General features: G+C 36.1%; 1 protein-coding gene across 13 annotated transcripts in view; it reads left to right on the top strand.

Annotated features, from left to right (window-relative positions):
- Positions 1 to 21298, top strand: part of PARP8 (poly(ADP-ribose) polymerase family member 8) — a 454001-nt gene that overhangs the window by 333893 nt on the left and 98810 nt on the right. For all 13 annotated transcript variants that reach the window (XM_056824924.1, XM_056824928.1, XM_056824925.1 and 10 more), the window contains 2 exons: positions 13784 to 13873; positions 14724 to 14794. In XM_056824924.1, coding sequence (XP_056680902.1) covers positions 13784 to 13873; positions 14724 to 14794 — 161 coding nt within the window. The remainder of the gene's footprint in view (positions 1 to 13783; positions 13874 to 14723; positions 14795 to 21298) is intronic.

Below are 21298 nucleotides of genomic sequence, written 5' to 3'. Positions count from 1 at the left end.
GACCCGGTTCAAAAGGTACGGCTCCCCTTAAAAGCCAGAACCCGAGATCCCTCGGACCTCAGGGGTAGGAGCGCAGAGTCCAAGGCTCCCGGAAGCACAGAGAGCAGGGTCTGAGGAACAACAACCCTCAGGGTCTTCTACCCAAGTCCCAGTCCGGGTGAAAGTTACTGCCTGGGGCTTCCGCTGCAGAGAGCCTGTCGGTCCGGGTGAAAGTTACTGCCTGGGGCCTCTGCTGCAGAGAGCTGGTCAAAACAACAGCAACCCTCAGGGCGGGCAAGACAGCCTCACGGGCTGGATCCTGCTATCCAAGTCTCAGTGAAAGTCCTTGCTCTTGGAGCTTGGGGAAGCGGCAGCCCATCCCCCCGCAGGCCGACGAAACAGCCTCACGGCCAGGGATTCTGAAGGCAACTTCCGGAAATCGAGCCAGGGGGAGAGTGTGGCCTCGTGGTCCGACCCTTCCATTCCAGTTCCAGTGAGGCATATTCAGTTTAACCCAGGGAACGCTCATAGAACCAACATCTGCCCAAGACTAAAGCCTCTGATCACCAGACAAAGACAAGAAAAGCCAATCCTCCACGTTCAGAGATGACAAACTCCACAGAAGCACAGAAGCCCCAAAATACCAAGAAAAATAAGAAGAAAGGGGCGACTCTGGACACATTCTATGGAGCCAAAATACAAAATACAGAGCAGATAGAAGAAATATACAAGAAAATTCTCCAAAATCTTCCAAAGGAAATAGAAACTCTCCACAAACCCATGAAGAATTTGAATCAGAAAGGACCAAAAAGATGGAAGCCCTCTGGGAGGAAAAGTGGGAAATGATGCAAAAGAAATTCACGCATCTACAAAACCAGTTTGACCAAACTGTAAAAGAAAACCAGGCTTTAAAGCAAGAACTAATAAAGCAAAGCCAAAACACCAAGAAATTAGAAGAGAACATAAAATATCTCACCGACAAGGTGATAGATCTGGAAAACAGGGGGAGAAGAGAAAATTTAAGAATAATTGGACTCCCAGAAAAGCCAGAAATAAACACCAAACTGGACATGGTGATACAAGATATAATCAAAGAAAATTGCCCAGAGATTCTAGAACAAGGGGGCAATACATCCACTGACAGAGCTCACAGAACACCTTCTACACTAAACCCCCAAAAGACAACTCCCAGGAATGTAATTGCCAAATTCCAAAGCTATCAAACAAAAGAAAAAATCCTACAGGAAGCCAGAAAAAGTCAAATTAGATATAAAGGAATGCCAATCAGGGTCACACAAGACCTTGCAAGTTCTACGCTGAATGATCGTAAGGCATGGAACATGATCTTCAGAAAGGCAAGAGAGCTGGGTCTCCAACCAAGAATCAGCTACCCAGCAAAACTGACTATATACTTCCAAGGGAAAGTATGGGCATTCAACAAAATAGAAGACTTCCAACTTTTTGCAAAGAAAAGACCAGAGCTCTGTGGAAAGTTTGATACCGAAAATCAAAGAGCAAGGAATACCTGAAAAGGTAAATATTAAGGAAAGGGGAAAAATGTTATCTTCTTTTACTCAAACTCTCTTCTATAAGGACTACATTTATATCAACCTATGTATACTAATATGTGGGGAAAATGTAATGTATAAATAGGGGGTAAAGAAAGACCAAATAGAATAATGGCTCTCACACAAAGATTCACAGGGGAAGGGGAGGGGAAGAAAACTCCTATAAGAAGGAGAGGAAGAGAGGGGGGGGGTTTACTTAAACCTCAATCTCAGGGAAATCAACTCTGAGAGGGAAAAACATCCAGATCCATTGGGATCTTGAATTCTATCTTACCCAACAAGGGTAAGGAGAAGGGAAAACCAAGGGGGGGAGGGGGAGAGGGAGAACAAAAAGGGAGGGAAAGAGAGGGGGGAGGGGGAGGGAACAAAAAGGGAGGGACTAAAAAGGGAAACATCAAGGGAGGGGACAAGGGGGACTGATTCAAAGTAAATCACTGGACTAAAAGGTAGAGCCTAAGAAGAAAAGGTTAGAATTAGGGAAGGCAATCAAAATGCCAGGGAGTCCACAAATGACAATCATAATTTTGAACGTGAATGGGATGAACTCACCCATAAAACGTAGACGAATAGCAGAATGGATTAGAATCCAAAACCCTACCATATGTTGTCTTCAAGAAACACACATGAGGCGGGTTGACACCCACAAGGTCAGAATTAAAGGATGGAGTAAGACCTTCTGGGCCTCAACTGATAGAAAGAAGGCAGGAGTGGTAATCATGATATCTGATAAAGCCAATGCAAAAATAGACCTGATCAAAAGGGATAGGGAAGGTAATTATATTTTGTTAAAAGGGACTCTAGACAATGAGGAAATATCATTAATCAACATGTATGCACCAAATAATATAGCACCCAAATTTCTAATGGAGAAACTAGGAGAATTGAAGGAAGAAATAGACAATAAAACCATACTAGTGGGAGACTTAAACCAACCATTATCAAATTTAGATAAATCAAATCAAAAAATAAATAAGAAAGAGGTAAAAGAAGTGAATGAAATCTTAGAAAAATTAGAATTAATAGACATATGGAGAAAAATAAATAGGGATAAAAAGGAATACACCTTCTTCTCAGCACCACATGGCACATTCACAAAAATTGACCATACATTAGGTCACAGAAACATAGCACACAAATGCAAAAAAGCAGAAATAATGAATGCAGCCTTCTCAGATCACAAGGCAATAAAAATAATGATTAGTAATGGTACATGGAAAACCAAATCTAAAACCAATTGGAAATTAAACAATATGATACTCCAAAACCGTTTAGCTAAAGAAGAAATCATAGAAACAATTAATAATTTCATCAAGGAAAATGACAATGGCGAAACATCCTTTCAAACCTTTTGGGATGCAGCCAAAGCGGTAATCAGAGGCAAATTCATATCCCTGAAAGCTCATATTAACAAACAAGGGAGAGCAGAGATCAATCAATTGGAAATGCAATTGAAAAAACTCGAAAGCGATCAAATTAAAAACCCCCAGCAGAAAACCAAATTAGAAATCCTAAAAATTAAGGGAGAAATTAATAAAATCGAAAGTGATAGAACTATTGATTTAATAAATAAGACAAGAAGCTGGTACTTTGAAAAAACAAACAAAATAGACAAAGTACTGGTCAATCTAATTAAAAAAAGGAAGGAAGAAAAGCAAATTCACAGCATTAAAGATGAAAAGGGGGACAGCACCTCCAATGAGGAGGAAATTAAGGCAATCATTAGAAATTACTTTGCCCAATTATATGGCAATAAATACACCAATTTAGGAGAAATGGATGAATATATACAAAAATACAAACTGCCTAGACTAACAGAAGAGGAAATAGAATTCTTAAATAATCCCATATCAGAAATTGAAATCCATCAAGCCATCAAAGAACTTCCTAAGAAAAAATCCCCAGGGCCTGATGGATTCACCTGTGAATTCTATCAAACATTCAGAGAACAGTTAACCCCAATACTATACAAACTATTTGACATAATAAGCAAAGAGGGAGTTCTACCAAACTCCTTTTACGACACAAACATGGTACTGATTCCAAAACCAGGCAGGTCAAAAACAGAGAAAGAAAACTATAGACCAATCTCCCTAATGAATATAGATGCAAAAATTTTAAATAGGATACTAGCAAAAAGACTCCAGCAAGTGATCAGAAGGATCATTCACCATGATCAAGTAGGATTCATACCAGGGATGCAGGGCTGGTTCAACATTAGGAAAACCATCCACATAATTGACCACATCAACAAGCAAACTAGCAAGAACCACATGATTATCTCAATAGATGCAGAAAAAGCCTTTGATAAAATACAACACCCATTCCTATTAAAAACACTAGAAAGCATAGGAATAGAAGGGTCATTCCTAAAAATAATAAACAGTATATATCTAAAACCAACAGCTAATATCATCTGCAATGGGGATAAACTAGATGCATTCCCAATAAGATCAGGAGTGAAACAAGGATGCCCATTATCACCTCTACTATTTGACATTGTACTAGAAACACTAGCAGTAGCAATTAGAGAAGATAAAGAAATTGAAGGCATCAGAATAGGCAAGGAGGAGACCAAGTTATCACTCTTTGCGGATGACATGATGGTCTACTTAAAGAATCCTAGAGATTCAACCAAAAAGCTAATTGAAATAATCAACAACTTTAGCAAAGTTGCAGGATACAAAATAAACCCACATAAATCATCAGCTTTTCTATATATCTCCAACACAGCTCAGCAGCAAGAACTAGAAAGAGAAATCCCATTCAAAATCACCTTAGACAAAATAAAATACCTAGGAATCTATCTCCCAAGACAAACACAGGAACTATATGAACACAACTACAAAACACTCGCCACACAACTAAAACTAGACTTGAACAATTGGAAAAACATTAACTGCTCATGGATAGGACGAGCCAATATAATAAAAATGACCATCCTACCCAAACTTATTTATCTATTTAGTGCCATACCCATTGAACTACCAAAATACTTCTTCACTGATTTAGAAAAAAACCATAACAAAGTTCATTTGGAAGAACAAAAGATCAAGGATATCCAGGGAAATAATGAAAAAAAACACATATGATGGGGGCCTTGCAGTCCCAGACCTCAAACTATATTACAAAGCAGCAGTCATCAAAACAATTTGGTACTGGCTAAGAAACAGAAAGGAAGATCAGTGGAATAGACTGGGGGAAAACGACCTCAGCAAGACAGTATACGATAAACCCAAAGATCCCAGCTTTTGGGACAAAAATCCACTATTCGATAAAAACTGCTGGGAAAATTGGAAGACAGTGTGGGAGAGACTAGGAATAGATCAACACCTCACACCCTACACCAAGATAAATTCAAAATGGGTGAGTGACTTAAACATAAAGAAGGAAACCATAAGTAAATTGGGTAAACACAGAATAGTATACATGTCAGACCTTTGGGAGGGGAAAGGCTTTAAAACCAAGCAAGATATAGAAAGAATCACAAAATGTAAAATAAATAATTTTGACTACATCAAACTAAAAAGCTTTTGTACAAACAAAACCAATATAACTAAAATCAGAAGGGAAACAACAAATTGGGAAAAAATCTTCATAGAAACCTCTGACAAAGGTTTAATTACTCATATTTATAATGAGCTAAATCAATTGTACAAAAAATCAAGCCATTCTCCAATTGATAAATGGGCAAGGGAAATGGATAGGCAGTTCTCAGATAAAGAAATCAAAACTATTAACAAGCACATGAAGAAGTGTTCTACATCTCTTATAATCAGAGAGATGCAAATCAAAACAACTCTGAGGTATCACCTCACACCTAGCAGATTGGCTAACATAACAGCAAAGGAAAGTAATGAATGCTGGAGGGGATGTGGCAAAGTAGGGACATTAATTCATTGCTGGTGGAGTTGTGAACTGATCCAACCATTCTGGAGGGCAATTTGGAACTATGCCCAAAGGGCGACAAAAGAATATCTACCCTTTGACCCAGCCATAGCACTGCTGGGTCTGTACCCCAAAGAGATAATGGACACAAAGACTTGTACAAAAATATTCATAGCTGCGCTCTTTGTGGTGGCCCAAAACTGGAAAACGAGGGGATGCCCATCAATTGGGGAATGGCTGAACAAACTGTGGTATATGTTGGTGATGGAATACTATTGTGCTCAAAGGAATAATAAAGTGGAGAAGTTCCATGGAGACTGGAACAACCTCCAGGAAGTGATGCAGAGCGAGAGGAGCAGAACCAGGAGAACATTGTACACAGAGACTAATACACTGTGGTATCATCGAACGTAATGGACTTCTCCATTAGGGGCGGTGTAATGTCCCTGAACAACTTTCAGGGATCCAGGAGAAAAAAAACACCATTCATAAGCAAAGGATAAACTATGGGAGTGGAAACACCGAGAAAAAGCAACTGCCTGAATACAGAGGTTGAGGGGACATGACAGAGGATAGACTTTAAATGAACACTCTAATGCAAATACTATCAACAAAGCAATGGGTTCAAATCAAGAAAACATCTAATACCCAGTGGACTTACGCGTCGGCTATGGGGGGTGGGGGGGAGGAAAAGAAAATGATCTATGTCTTTAACGAATAATGCTTGGAAATGATCAAATAAAATATATTAAAAAAAAAAAAGAACCCAACTCTTGAGAACATTTTTTGTAAACACAACTTCATGTTGAGACTCACAATATTTGCTCCAAAAAAAAAAAATCAGACCTTCCTGGCTCTAAGAAGAAATTAGCCATGTGTGGTATGAATTTTGCTATATCCTAGTATGTAAACTTAATCAGTCATAAATAATTGTTAAATGCTTAATATGGACCACACACTGTATTAAGTATTACAGATTCAAAGAAAAGCAAAATTCCTGCAAAATCTCTGTCCTCAAAAAGCATATTCTCTAATGGGAAAACAACATGAAAGTAACTAGAATATCTCTATATAGGATATGAGTCAGCTGGATGATAAGAATGGCTAGAGAGCTGTGTCGGAAGTCAGGAAGCCCAGTTTCCTGAGTTCAAATCTGACTTCAGATACTTCCTATCTGTGTTACCTTGGGCAAGTCACTGAACCCTGTCAATCTCAATTTCCTCATCTGTACAATGAGCTGGAGAAGGAAATGGCAAACTGTTCTAGTATCTTTGCTAAGGAAACCCAAAATGGGATAAAAGAGAGAGTACTGAAACAACTGAACAACAACATACACATTATATATAATGTAGTCTAAAAGAGGAAGAAATTAACTGACGGCAGGAGCAGATAATGGTCCTGAAGAAAGCCATGATAATTAGGAGGAAGAAGTGAGCAAACAGAGAATTCCAGACATGGGAGATGGTTATCATGAAAGCACCAAGAGAAATGAAGAAAATTCAAGAAAGTACAAGACAAAAAAAAAGACAGTACACGTAAAACAGTGTAGCCTGTAATATTTATTGGGAAAGAATGGGGGAATTGAAAAAACAGGGGGTAAGGGAGTTTTGTAGCAGGGAATGGAGGAGTTGAAGGGAGAGAGGGAATATGGCAAAGGAGAGAGTTGCCCCCTGCCAAGAGGCTGTTTTGACCAAAATGGGGTGTCTGAAAAGAGTCACTTATGATAGCCTGCGGGGATGTCTTCTCACTGGATTGCTGCCAAAGTTGCCCCAGAGCGGCTAAACATGGACTCTCCTGAGGAACAAGCCTTTCCCCAGAATTTGGTTGCCCAGCAGGGGTCCTTTTGTAATTGGATACATAATTTGCATACATATATCTAGAAACATATTTATATCTTGGCATTTCATCCTATACAGTTTGTCACTGTTCTCTCCAAGTATAATTCTTCTAGCTACCCATGTGATAATAACAATTTTTAAGAGTTACCAATATCCTCTTTTCTTGTAGGGATACATATTTTAACTTATTGCATCCCTTAAATTTTTGTTTGTTTGTTTGTTTTTCTCCCTTTCATAATTACCTTTTGATGATTCTCTTGAGTTCTGTGTTTGGGAATCAAATTTTTTGTTCAGGTCTGGTCTTTTCCTTACAAATGCTTGGAAGTCTTCTATTTTGTTGAATGACACCTTCGCCTGCAAGAATATAGTCAGTTTTGCTGTGTAGTTGATTCTTGGTTGTAGACCTAGTTCCCTTGCTTTCTGGAATATCATATTCCATGCCTCTTTGTCCTTCAGTTTAGATGCAGTCAGATCCTGTGTTATCCTCACTGTGGTTCCATGGTATCTGAATGACTTCTTAGTAGCATGTAATATTTTTTCCTTGGTCTGGTAGTTCTTGAATTTGGCTATAACATTCCTGGGTGTTGTCAGTTGGGGGTTAAGTACAGGAGGTGCTCTGTGGATTTTTTCAGTCTCCACTTTTCCCTCTTAATCTAGAATTTTGGGGCAGTTTTCTTGGATAATTTCCTGTAGAATGATGTCCAGACTTTTTCTTTTGTCATGATCTTCCAATAGACCAATGATTCTTAAGTCGTCTCTCCTGGACCTGTTTTCTACATGTTCCATTTTGTGGATGAGGTGCTCCATATTTTCCTTAATTTTTTCATTCTTTTGATTTTGTTTTATAGTTTCCCGTTGCCTTGTGAAGTCGTTTGTTTCTATTTGTTGTATTCTAGTTTTTAAAGACTGAATTTCATTCCTGGCTTTTTGGTCATTCTTCTTCTGCTGGTCAGATTTTCTTTGGAGGTCATCTTTCATCTTCTTTGCCTCATCTTTCATCTCTTGCCTCATTTTCAAGCTGATTAATTTTGACTTTCAAGACACTTCTTTCTGTTTCCAAATGATTTATTTTGCTTTTTAAGTTTTTTTTCCCAGTCATCTTCAGCCTCTCTTAATTGTTTTTTTAAATTGTATTTTGAGTTTTTTCAAAGCCTGTATCCAATTTGCTGGAGTTTTTGTATTTTTGCTTGGTGTTCCTTGATCCTCCTCTGTTTCATTAGCTCTTTGTTCATTGCCTGGATAGAAGCTGTTGATTTTAATTTCTTTTTTTTTTCATTTTCTGTTGTTTACTCATATTTGCTTCCCTTTCCCCCCTCTGTAGTTGTCTGTAGTTTTGCTCCTCTCATTTTGTGCTTGATCTGTGAGTTTGGGCTGTTCTGTCCTGAAGGGACTTCTTGTTTGTTCTGCTGTTTGATCAGATTGTCTGATCTTCCCTGGCTGACAGCAGAAACTAAAAGTGAGCTGGGCTTTTTGCCCTGTTGTCAAGGTTGTTGCCTGTATTTTGTTGTAGCCTTTGCCCATGTAGCTCAGTCAGGGAGGCTCTCAAATCAGTTTGTGGGGGAGGGGTGTTGGAGCTTGAGGTTCCCTGTTCTCTGAAGGCTTCTTATTTGCCCCTATTGATGAGAGTGAGCCAGGGCGGAGTTGATTGGCAAAGCTGGCTGTGCCCTGAGGCCAAAACCTCCAGAAAAAAGTTGGGGGGCAAGATGGAGTGTTTTGGCTGTAACCGGGCTGCCTTCTCTGTGCTTCTCTTCCAGCTGTCTCTATGCCTCCTAGTTCTAAGCCCTGAGCCTGGTACAGCTTTGCTGGCAAGGTTCTCCCTCCAGACTAGTGCCCTTGCTAGCCCAGAGTGTCGAGCCACTGCTGGAGGCTCAGTGCTGAAGGTGGGGTAGGGGTGCTGGCACCTTCCTTCTTCTTTCCCTTCAAACCCATGTGTTCTAGATTTCAGGCTTTTTGGGGAGCATACTTTTTAAATTGGGTCCAGGAGGAGGGTACCTTAGCTCTGTCCTGTTTTTAGATTTGGTTTTCAGTCCCCTTGAAGCATTGCGTTTTTGATCAGTGAAGATGGGTTTATGGAGGTCTGAACTTTTCCTGACTCTTAGCCGCCATCTTGACACTACCTCTCACAAGTTCTTTTCCACAATAGTGGAATTTTAACAGGAAACTCATTATTTAAGATATACCAGGCCCATTAGTCATCCTTGAAAACATAACATGCACGTATGTGCACAGATCACTGGGAAAATTTTTAGACTTGAATATCTGGAATTTTTATTTATTTTTATTTTGGCATTGACTACCGCTGTTATGTTAGTTGCTTTCCTCAACCACTTGTATGTCTCCATCTGCAGAGTATTAATGGAGATATACTTTATTTCTACTAGAAGAACTTCGAAAGGACTATCAAAAATGCAAGCATATATTAGATTTCTAGAGTTGTAAAGTTTCTTAAATATAATCTAGTAACATGTTCCTATTTTACAGAAGAAACAGGTAGAGTTATATAGAAAGTCATATAGCCAGTGATTGGCTAGATATAGATCTTAGCTAGAATAGTGTGTTTAATATTTTGGGGCATTAAAATTTCCTTGAAATTCAGGATTTTTTGCTTCATAATAATTTTGGTCAAAATTAATGCTAATGGAATTTACTTAGATCCACTTAAATTAGATAATTAAATCTGGGATATATATGTTAGAATCAGCAGCTTTCCCAGATCATCTTGAAAATGACACATGGTGAGGAATTTTTTTTCTCCTGAAATAGCTAGTTTTTTGCCTTTTTAGTCAATGATGGAATTTAGGATTGGAAGGAAGCTTGAGCATAATTTTACATATTGCTCTTATTTTAAGGTGGGGAATACTGAAGGAGGGAGAGGATAAATAACTTATCTGATGATCACCCACTTAAGTTGAAGAAATGGGTCCACTTATTCCAAAATGTATAATTTTTTTCTATTTTAATGTGCTAACTAGGTTTCCTCTTGTGTAACGAATGACACTAAATTTACTAATGGTAGTAAAAATGAATATTAAAATTATATTTTGAATATGTCTTTCATGGTAGAGAATAGTTTATATGAAGTCATAAAGCTAAACCTTCCTGAGCCTGAATTTCCCCAGGAACAGATTTTTTCAGATAACTGAAGCCTTTTGCTTTCAGTGTCATAATTGTTTTTTGACAGCTTGTGTAGGATTCCTTTCAAAGTATATCCTATAATTTCCCATGTATTTGAAGAGGCTAACAAAAATGAATTCAAGACCATCAAGGTCATCATTATGAATAGCCATTATCATATTAAATAGGAATCCAGTTCTGTTTCTTCTTTCTAATTTTTTCCTGCCTCTGCCCTTAATGTAAGGCTGCCAACTGCCATTACTTCCGTTGTAATGGTACCTACTTCTAACAGGCAGTTGCTTGAATGCCCTCTGCCCTTCTTGGTTGCTATTTCTACTCTGCTATAAACCTGAGAACCAGATATCCAATCTTAGGATTAGCATCCGTAAGGCACTGAATGAGGAACCCAGGAATAGAAAACTGTATTTAAGGTTATGGTTTTAGATGCTATCTATCAAGGTTATAGGAATGATGGCCTCTGAATAAGTGACCTTTTCAGACTAAACCCAAAAAGAACACCTCATTTTGAGCCTAAATCTCAGGTTCCATACTTAGCTTTTTAGTTAGACATGTTTTTATTGCAAAAATGAAATGATCTCTCAGTCTAAAACAGTGCAGATGTTTGGGTGGATTTTGTTTTTTGGGTTTTTTTTAAGAAAAAAATGTCTTGACTTGAATGACTATCAATTAAACATCTTATTCTCACTAAGCTGACACAATATTATGAAAAAATGCTCTCCAGGAGATTTGTGCTGGTGTATTTAGCAAATCTGTGTACTTGAGTAGCATTAGAATGGATGGATACTATATGCTATTATGACTCTGTGGAGAACAAGTTATATTAGCTTTTACTTATATGTACACTCGTGTGTGTGTGTGTGTGTGTGTGTGTGAGAGAGAGAGAGAGAGAGAGAGAGAGAGACAGAGACAGAGACAGAGACAGAGACAGAGACAGAGACAGAGAAAGTATGCTTTAAGGTTTATAAATACTTCATAAATATTATCTCATTTTTATCTTCAGAACGTCCCAAGGAGGTAGATATTATTATTCCCACTTTACCAATGAGGAAACTGAGTTATAGAAAACTTATATTATTTGCCTGGATTCACATAGCTAGTAAGTGTCTAAGGCTGGATTTGATCTCAGGACACTCTGATTCTAAATCCAACATTATCAACTGTGTCATTATTTCTATGCAATTCTAGTAATGAAGTAACTACTAATAAATATTGACAAATATAGAACACGAGTCCATGAAAGAAATAGCAGATTATTAGGAATATATTGAGCATATAAATGCGATTCCAAAAAATGAAATAGTGTTCCTAAAGATATGATTAGATGTGTATGCCATTTATTTCCTCTTCGATCTATCCTATTTCTCCTTAATCCTTTATATGCTGTAGAATGTAAACTCCATTGAGATGGGGAATGTGTTTTTTCTCCATTTTATCTTTGAATTACCGGTGTCTAGAGTAGTGTCTTGAATAATGTGCATACGTATTTCTGTTTCCAGATTTTATTTGATCATGTTGCATTCTTTGATTTTCCAAATATAAGAAAGAGGTGAGAATGTGGAAGGCTAGGAAAAATAATACAACTCATTGTCAAAAAGAAACTAAAATAAAACAATATCAACTGACCCTTTTTTCCTGCCTTCTGATTTCTATGAAATATGAGGCTAATCTACATTTTGATCAAGGACATCCTTAATGAAGGCATGAGAAGACAACTAACCTCCATTATAACATGTGATCTTATGTATTTCTATAGTCAAAATTGGCTCTAATTTATAGGGAACAAAAAAGTTCATTGCAGAGTGAAAAAATTATTTGCTATAACAAAACATCACCTTAGAGTCTCTCCTCTAGCAAGTTATATTCTATATTTATTAAAATACTCAAATATTTCTTGAATAAAGACTATTAATCCTCACTGAGAATTCATATAAACAAGGAATAAAACAGTGAGACATGCTCACCAGTTATTGGCTACTATCATGGAATGCATGAGTTCAAATGGAAGAGGTATTTCATTGAAATGCTGACTGAGGTCCTTATCCAGTGACATAATGGTGGTTGCATCAAGCTCCAGCATATTTTTGCACATTTTAAATGGGAGCAGTGATTTCGATTTAGTGAAAATAAGCTCAAATATTCATTTCTAGCTCCATTTAAATAGCCTGATTGGCAGTCTCAGTGGGAAGATAGAAACACGTTGTCAGAAGAAAAGGTACATAAACTTTTAGTTGAGAAGTAAAGAAGTAGTAGGAAACAAACGCAAACATTTAAAATCTGTTTTAAGAATATTGTAATAAGTTAGTTGCTCATTATGAACATTTGAATATTCGTAACCATTAGTTTCACATTAATTTGGAATTTGGGATGATTGTTGAATCTTCCAATTTAAACAGTTTTGAAAAACAGATTTAAAATGATTTCTTCATTTGGAGTATTCTCATTAACATTTTATTGTGTTTGCTGGACAGTGTCCAATGGCATTCATTTTCTAAATTACTAGTTAACGAGGACTCACGTCCTTTCCTACATGGGACATTAATGGTTGTGATATCACTTTTAGTAAGTTTGTGGTGTTAGCTCTGTTTTTCCTTAAAAGAAGCACATGGTTTATAACTGCTTAAAGTTTTATAGATATTTTTGGAGGGAATAAAGCAGAATTTTTTTTTCTCTTAGCAGTCACAGAATTTTCAAAGTGGTCCTTCATCATTACTTGACTCATGACAAATCAACCTTGTTTTGATAGAGTTGTAAATGGAACCATGATATGTTGTTCCATTTACATTTTAGCTAATAATAGAGAAACAAGTTCAGTGCTTTTCAGGTATTTATTATGAACTTAATATTCAGCATTCGTGTAACAAGACATACCTTGAAACTACACATGTTAAATTTCATTGAAAAAGTGACTATGCTTTTATTTATTATATATGTAATATATCTTATTTATGTATTTATATTTTTATTCATAAATACATATGCTTTAAAAAATCTGTTGGAATTATTTGAATGTTCACTTGCAGTCACCTTTGTCTGTGTTTAAGTTAGGAGTATTTTGTACTTGGAGTCCTGCTTTTTTCATATTGCATAATTTCAAGCAAGTCTCTAGATTTTTATTTTTTAATTTTCATAATTGTAAGTCTTATTTGAATCATAGTACTCTATATACCCCCCAATTTTCTTAACTATAAAACATTTTTTGGATACTTAAATTGCTTCAAAATAGTTTAAATATTACTTTTAACAATACAATGAAATAATTGATTAGATTACTTTTTAATTTGATAACTACCAATCACATAAATAGATTAAATTAAAAAATTTAGAAATAATTTGTTTTTTCAGGATTTTAAATGATCTGAAATCCCTTTTATTATGCAGATAATACCTATGTTTCAAGTTCCGACAATGATGAAGATGTGCTAGTTACCACCGAGCCGATTCCTATAATTTTCCATCGAATAGCAACAGGTAATATTTTGAAACATATTTTTTATTTCAGATGCATAATTTTAGTTGCAATTAAGAATTTTTGTCTCAAGTAAAAGTAAATTCCATAATGAATGTGGTTGTATTACTATTTTCTTTATAATTTTATAAGTGCAAATAATGTGGTCTTTGTTTTTTTATGAATGTCTTACTTGAATTTAGGATGGTATATTGGCATTGTAAAAATGTTTTTGTGTTACTTTTGCTTACAATTTTTTAAAATAGAAAAATCTAACTAAGAATTTACATTATATGCCATTGTATATCTAGATATGCAAATTTAAATATACATATATAAACACCCACAGTCTTAATTTTTCAGACAATTTCTGTGTGTAGATATTCATTCAAATTTCCCTAAGTGTGGATGTCCCTGCTCTGATTTCGGTATTCTTGTATTCTTTCATTATGCCTTTGGCATAGTTCAGATGAATTTATGTGAATTTATGCTTCCGTGCACTATCTGTATTTCTTTTCTTCAAGAAAATGGCAAATGTTTAGATATGATTAGAATTGAAAAGTGTCCAATAAAGATGTTGCACTTTTACTTTGTTTTTATGGAAACATGAAATTCTAGGAAACAAACTACATTTCCAGTCTTTAGTAATGGGATACCTTGTTTTTTGTCTTTTTTTTGTCAAATCATCCTGAATAGTTTACCACTGCCCCCTCTATGTGTACTTCTTCTAGCTTCTAGTAATTTGAAAATAGCAACTTTATTTCCTTGCAAAGGAATATGTGGCTTGTTGCACTTTAAAAAAATGTAGTTAGAGAAAAATTGTTACCTAAAATAAAGATTTATTTCATAATGTTAATTAAATTTTCATTTCAGAATTAAAAAAACCCAATGATATTCCTTGTTGTTTATCCATAAAATCAAAATTACAAAAGGAAAATGGAGAGGTAAGTAGGGGATCATTTAACTACTGTCTTTTCCCTTTAAACATATGTCTCATTCTGTTTCCCTTCTTTTTCTTTGTCGTACTTCCATTGTCATGCGATCCTTCATGCCTATAGGTCTCAAATCAATTATCTTGGATGCTGTAGACCTTGTTACCCCTCATCCTAATTCATTTCTCAGTTTCTGCTTCTTTCTAGCTCTAAAGCATCTCACTTGACAGTTTTCTCATCTCTCCATTACTCTGAACTTTTTTTTTTAACATTTACCAGTAATATTGCAGTAGGCTTTCGCCTCTATTTATCTTCTCTATGCATATTTCATAGTGTTGCCTGAATGAATAGATCTTGAACATGAGTTTAGACATGTTAAGCAGTCTTCAAAATTCTTTGGAGAATTGTTTAACAAATTAAGTCCAATCTCTGACATTATCAGTTAGTTAGCATGTTTGTATATCCTCCTCTTCTATCACAATCACTATTAACTCTCAGTTACAAGGCAGAAGAAACAGTAAGGGCTAGACAATCGTGGTTAGGTGACTTGCCCAGCTAGGAAGGTCTCTTGTCCACCGAGTCTCAGTAAGCATTTTTAAAGCTGTTTATTTTTTTAATTATGTGTCATAATTTATTCTTAACACCGAGGAAACAAAGTTAAAGGAAGAAACCCTCTACTTGCTCACTGTCTAATGGGGAGACAGTACAAACAAGATATGTCATATAAAAGAAATTGGCAGAGGGAAGGCACTAGCATCAAGTGCTGTCATTCAAGGCTTCTTGTAGAAGGTAGGATTTCTCTGGGATTTGAAGAAGCCAGGAGGCGGAGACAAGAAAGGAGATGCTTGTAGGCATGGGCACCAGTCAGTCCCAATTCCCAGGCTTGGGTAATTGAGTGTTTTGTTTGAGGAACAATAAGGAGGCCAGTGTTCTGGGGAGCATATGAGTATATGTCCCTGAGTAAGGTGTGACAATGAGAAAGATTAAAAGGTGGGGGACATGTGAAGGGTTTTGAATAACAAATAGAGGATTTTCTATTTAATCCTGCAGATAATATGAAACTTCTGGAGTTTATTCGATACGTTGATCCTCCCAAATCTGCCATTGCCCTTCCTTGAAAGCCTTCTCATATTATTGTCTTTATAGACTCTGTTGCCACACTGTACTACTTTGTCCCTCCCGTCACCGCCACAGCCTCTGTGCTCTGATCCTTTGCATGTCCAGTTGCTGGTGCCCGTCCTTTAAACACACACTGAAATGCTAGATGGTCTACCAAGCCTTCCTCAGTCCTCCTTGATCATGAGCATCCTTCAGTCTCCGACTTCATGCAGGATTTGCATTTATCGTGGGAAACTGTATTTTGCTTCTTTGCTATTTGCTTACTTGTTTGTCAGTTCAAGGAGACAGATTGTATCTTTTCTAACCCTTTTTTGTTTGCCAGTCACAGCCCTGTAGCACTCAACCAATGTTGGTTCAATGGATGCTTGGGCAAGATTGCATACCTGGGAATGTTTGACATACCGTTTAGTGGAACGTATTCAAGTTTGAGAGACAGAGAGAAGGTTAGGCATAGCGGTTACAGTACCTGTTGGAGTCAACCTGCTTTGTCATTTGTCCTCTGGCATAGTTCTGATATGCCAAGTCACACAACCCCAACTCTTCTCTTTTCCCAACTTCCTCACTGTACGTGCATCTTTAAAGTCCCCAACGCTCGCCCTTCTTGTGATTCTTGATCTCTCACTCTCCCATTTGATCTATTGCCCAGTCCAGTTAATATCACTTTTTTTAGACATTTCTTTTATGCTTGCTCTTCTCTCCTTGGACACTGACAGGTCTCTCTCCCATGTGTATACCTCCATTCTGTCACACCTCAACTATTCCAAGAGTATTTTGGTTGGTCTTCTTGCCTCCAATCTCTGCTCAATCCAGGCCACCTTCCATTCAACTTTCAAGTTCGCCTCCAATATTTTCTTAGTTTCCAAGGTTAAATATTACATCCTCTATTTTGTATTAAAAGCCCTTCAACATCAATCCTTCCTCTCTGCTCCACTGTTAATATTCTTTTTTTTTAAACCCTCACCTTCAGTCTTTATTCTAAAAGTAATTTCTGATGAAAAATGAATCACCATATTTTAATTATAATAATAATTAATTAATGAACATTTTCATAATTTTTTAAACCCTCACCTTCAGTCTTGGAGTCAATACTGTGTATTGGTTCCAAGGCATAAGAGTGGTAAGGGCTAGGCCATGGGGGTCAAGTGACTTGCCCAGGGTCACCCAGCTGGGAAGTGTCTGAGGTCAGATTTAAATCTAGGACCTCCCATCACTAGGCCTGGCTCTCAATCCACTGAGCTACCCAGCTGCCCCCCACCCCCACTGTTAATATTCTTATAACTTACCTTAATATTCTCTGATCTGATGACAATGGCCTCTTTATCATTCTTTGCAATAAGATACCCTACTTCTTGCCATTTTCACTGGCTGCTCCTCATGTTTGGAATGCCCTCCTTCCTCCAACTCAGTCTTTTGACTTCCTTCAAATCCCAGCCCAGTGCTTTAGGAAAATCCCTCTGGTAGCTCTGAAAGGTATAGGAATTACTTCCTGGCAAAGGAATTTGGTAAAATTTCATAAATGTGTTAGTTTCCAAGGTTAGCTTTGTAGGATGGGAATAATTTCTTTCTTTTACAAATAAATAAATAGGACAATAATTTATTTTCCTGTCCCGTCCTTTACTTCTTTTCTTTCTCTGAAAAGAGAAAAAAAAACTGTTGTAAAAATCAATTATGCATAGTCAAGCAAAGTAAGTGCTTTGCCAGGCTGGCAAAACTTTGTGTCTCACTCTGTATGTTAAATTCATGTCTTCTCTCTGGAGATGCTTAGCATTCTTCACCAGTGTTCCCCCAGAACCGTGGCTGGTGCCTGAATTATCAAGAGTTTTTAGATCTTTCAAACTTGTCACACTCATGTTGTTGTTATTGCTTAACTTGTTATCCTAGTTTGTCCTTTCTTCAAACACGTCTTCTCAGGTTTTTCTGAAACCATCTTTTTATTGTTTCCTGGAGGCACAGTAAAATCCCAAAAGGCAACTCATCATTTATTAAGTACTCAATATAAAGCTTGTACTGGATAGGATATAAATATATCTATTATGAATTCATGTAAAACCCATTTTCAAAATTATCCAAACTTCACCCACCATTACCGCCCCCCCAAACAAAGGAAACAAAGAAGGAAAACATACCTCAGTCTGCAGTCTTAGACCTTCAATTCTCTATGTGGGGGAAGCTAGGTAGCAAAGTGGATAGCATTTCATGCCTAGTGTTGGGAAGAACTCGGTTCACATTTGGCCTCAGACGTTTCCTAAATGCTTGACCATAGATAAATATATCACGTAACCCGGATTTCCTAGCCCTTGCTGCCATTCTGTCTTAGAGCTGATACTAAAACAGAAGATAGGGATTAAAAAAAAAAAGATTCACTATCTGAAGGTTTTTTTTTTAATCATTTTTTATCATGAGTTTTTTTGGAGTTGTGATGGATTTTTGTATTTTTAAAATAACCTTTACCTTCTGTCCTTGAATCAATACTATGTATTTTTTTTAAGGAACAAACAGTAAGGATTAGGCAATGGGGGTCAAGTGACTTATCCAAGGTCACACATCTAGGAAATGTCTGAGGCAAGATTTGAATCTAGGACCTCCCATCTCTAGGTTTTGGCTTTTTATCTACTGAGCTACCTAGCTGATCCCCAGATCATTGTATTGATCAGTTATTTGTTTTTTCAATGTTGATTATCTTTACAACATTACTTATACTCTGTTTATTGCTATCCTGATTCTACTCACTTTTCTTTGAATTAATATATATATAAATTTAACTAGTTTTTTTGCTGAAAACATGACTTCTATGATTTCTTATATGACCAAATATTTCTTTTTTATATGAACAATTGCTATTTATACAATTATTTAGAGCTAACTTAATTAAGATAAAATACTTTATAGTTATATTCCTGAAGTTTCTAGGTTTGTTTTATTCTATCAGGTCATTTTAAATGGAGTTTATCTCTTCTCAAAAAGACTTTGTTGACAACATATAAAAATGCTCCTGTGTGTTTATTTTATACCTCTCTACTTTGATAAAATAAATTATTGAAGGTTTCAATTAACTCTTTAGTTGAATCTCAAGGATTTTCCACATATGCCATCATGATGTCTCCTAACAGAGATAGTTTTATTACCTCTTTTCCCATTCTTATTCTTTTAATTTTTTTCTTATTGTTCTTGCTAGCATTTTTAATATATTATTAAATTATGCTTTTGATAAGGGGCATCCTTTTTTCACTCTTGATATTGACGGCTTCTAGCTTATCCCTGATTACAAATAATACTTGATAATAGTTTTAGGTAGATGCTTCAAGTCATTTAAAGAAAAAATTAATTTATACTTATGCTCTCCAGTATTTTTATTAGAATGAATGTTGTATTTTGTCCAAGATTTTCTGCATATTTTGACCTAATATATTTTATTATTTTTATCATTAATATAGTCAATTATTTTGATTTCCATATCTTTTTTCATATCCATTTCCAAACTATCTCTGAATTCTTGGTCTAAATACTATTTGGTCATGGCCATAGTATTTCATCACATTCATATAACATGACTTGCTTAGATGATGGTCATCCTCTCAATTTCCAACTCTTTTCCACACCAAAAAGGATTGCTTTATTTTTCTGCATTCCTTTTTCTTTAATCATAATATAAACCTAGTTGGGGTATTGCTGGTTTGAAATCTTAAAACTTCTTGGGCATAGTTATAAATTGTTCTCTATAATTGTTGAACCAGTTCACAACTCCACCAACAGTGCATTATTTTACCTATTTTCCTATATTCCTGCCATCACCTTTCTTTTTCCTTTTCTGTTATCTTAGCAAAACTAAGTGGTGTTGGGAGGTAACTCAGAATTAGGTTAATGTCCATTTATCTAATTATTAGTGATTTAGAGCATTTTTTTCAATATGAATCTCTGTAACTTTGTTTTTTATCTTAAACTGTTTGGTCAAAAGGAAGCTTATATTCCAATGATTACTGCATAGAAAATAAATCCAAAAAGCTATGGGGGAGGAAGACTAAGTAGGAGTAAGAAATACAGTGATTCTGGAGTGAAATAAAATGTTCAAAGCTTAATGACCTGAACCTTTTTTGTAAAATAAAAGTTTTAAGAGGAACTGACTACTCAGAGTAAAAGGTTGTAGAATGGAGTCATCTTCCAAGGGGAAAAGACCTCTAGGGAGAGATAGTTACTGAGTCTTGTTGGAAAAATAAGTCTGGAAAATTAGAAATGGTTTAAAAAAATGAAGGAAGGATTCAATCCAACTTATTCTAAAACTGCTTAAAATGGAGGTTCTAGGTCCCATTTCATTTACAATTTCATTTAATTCATGAACATATTTTTTTTTCAGTCCATTCTCCAGTTGATGAGATCTCTCTTGGGTTCTTGTTCTTTGCTACTTAAAAAAGAGCTGATACAAATGTTTCATATATATGGAGCCTTTTATTCTTGGAGATATGCTAACAACAATGGTATCTATGAATTAAAGTATATATGCACAGATTAGTAATTTATAGTACCAACAAAGTATTAACATTTTCATATAGCTTTTTTTTAAACCCTTACCTTCTGGCAGGCAGAAGAGTGGTAAGGGCTAGGCAATGGGGGTCAAGTGACTTGCCCAGGGTCACACAGCTGGGAAGTGTCTGAGGTCAGATTTGAACCTAGGATGTCCCGTCTCTAGGGCTGGTTCTCAATCCATGGAGCTACCCAGCTGCCCCCTTCATGTAGATTTTTCAAAATTTTTCAAGATTTTTCAGTCAACTTGACTAATTTTTGTGGCCAAGATGTACCCTCAGAGTTCCTTTGACTTATAATCCTCCATTTTTAGTTATTTGGAATATTTTTTAGAAGTAAATCATTGATAGCTTATAGTTCTTCCATTGAAAACTACTTGTTAACACCCTTTTATCATTTATCTCAACTGAGGAGTGTTTTTGTTTCATCTCCCTTTAATTTATTGGATATTGGGCATTTTAGAGCAAAAAGATGCAGAGATTTTTCTCCCTTGTCCCTTCCATTTTAGAAGTGAAAAATTTTAACTGGTAGAAATTAGGGGTGAATCAATTTTAGGTACAGGGCAATTTGCTCATAGGAAGAATGAGCTCAGGGAATAATTACTCCCTTTCCCATAGTATAGAATATGTAAAAGAGAACAGTATAGAAAAAGGACTATTTCAGAGAAACTTGAATGTTGGATTCATATTTTTGTTTAGTAGGCAATAGGGAGTCATGGAATGATGTTGAGCAGGAATGCCATTTATTCTTCCACTTTTAACAATATATCTATTTCTTCCACTATACAAAATTGAAAGTGAAACCATTAGTGCACTTATATATTATGGGAAATTATTTTTGATAGCTGTATAAAGAATAAAAAAGAAAGGAGTATATTTG

This window comes from Monodelphis domestica, chromosome 3, assembly GCF_027887165.1.
Source record: "Monodelphis domestica isolate mMonDom1 chromosome 3, mMonDom1.pri, whole genome shotgun sequence".
In the NCBI taxonomy this organism is placed as follows: Eukaryota; Metazoa; Chordata; class Mammalia; order Didelphimorphia; family Didelphidae; genus Monodelphis; species Monodelphis domestica.
The sequence above is the reverse complement of the archived record's forward strand: the minus strand, read 5'-3'. Positions and strand labels throughout refer to the sequence as shown.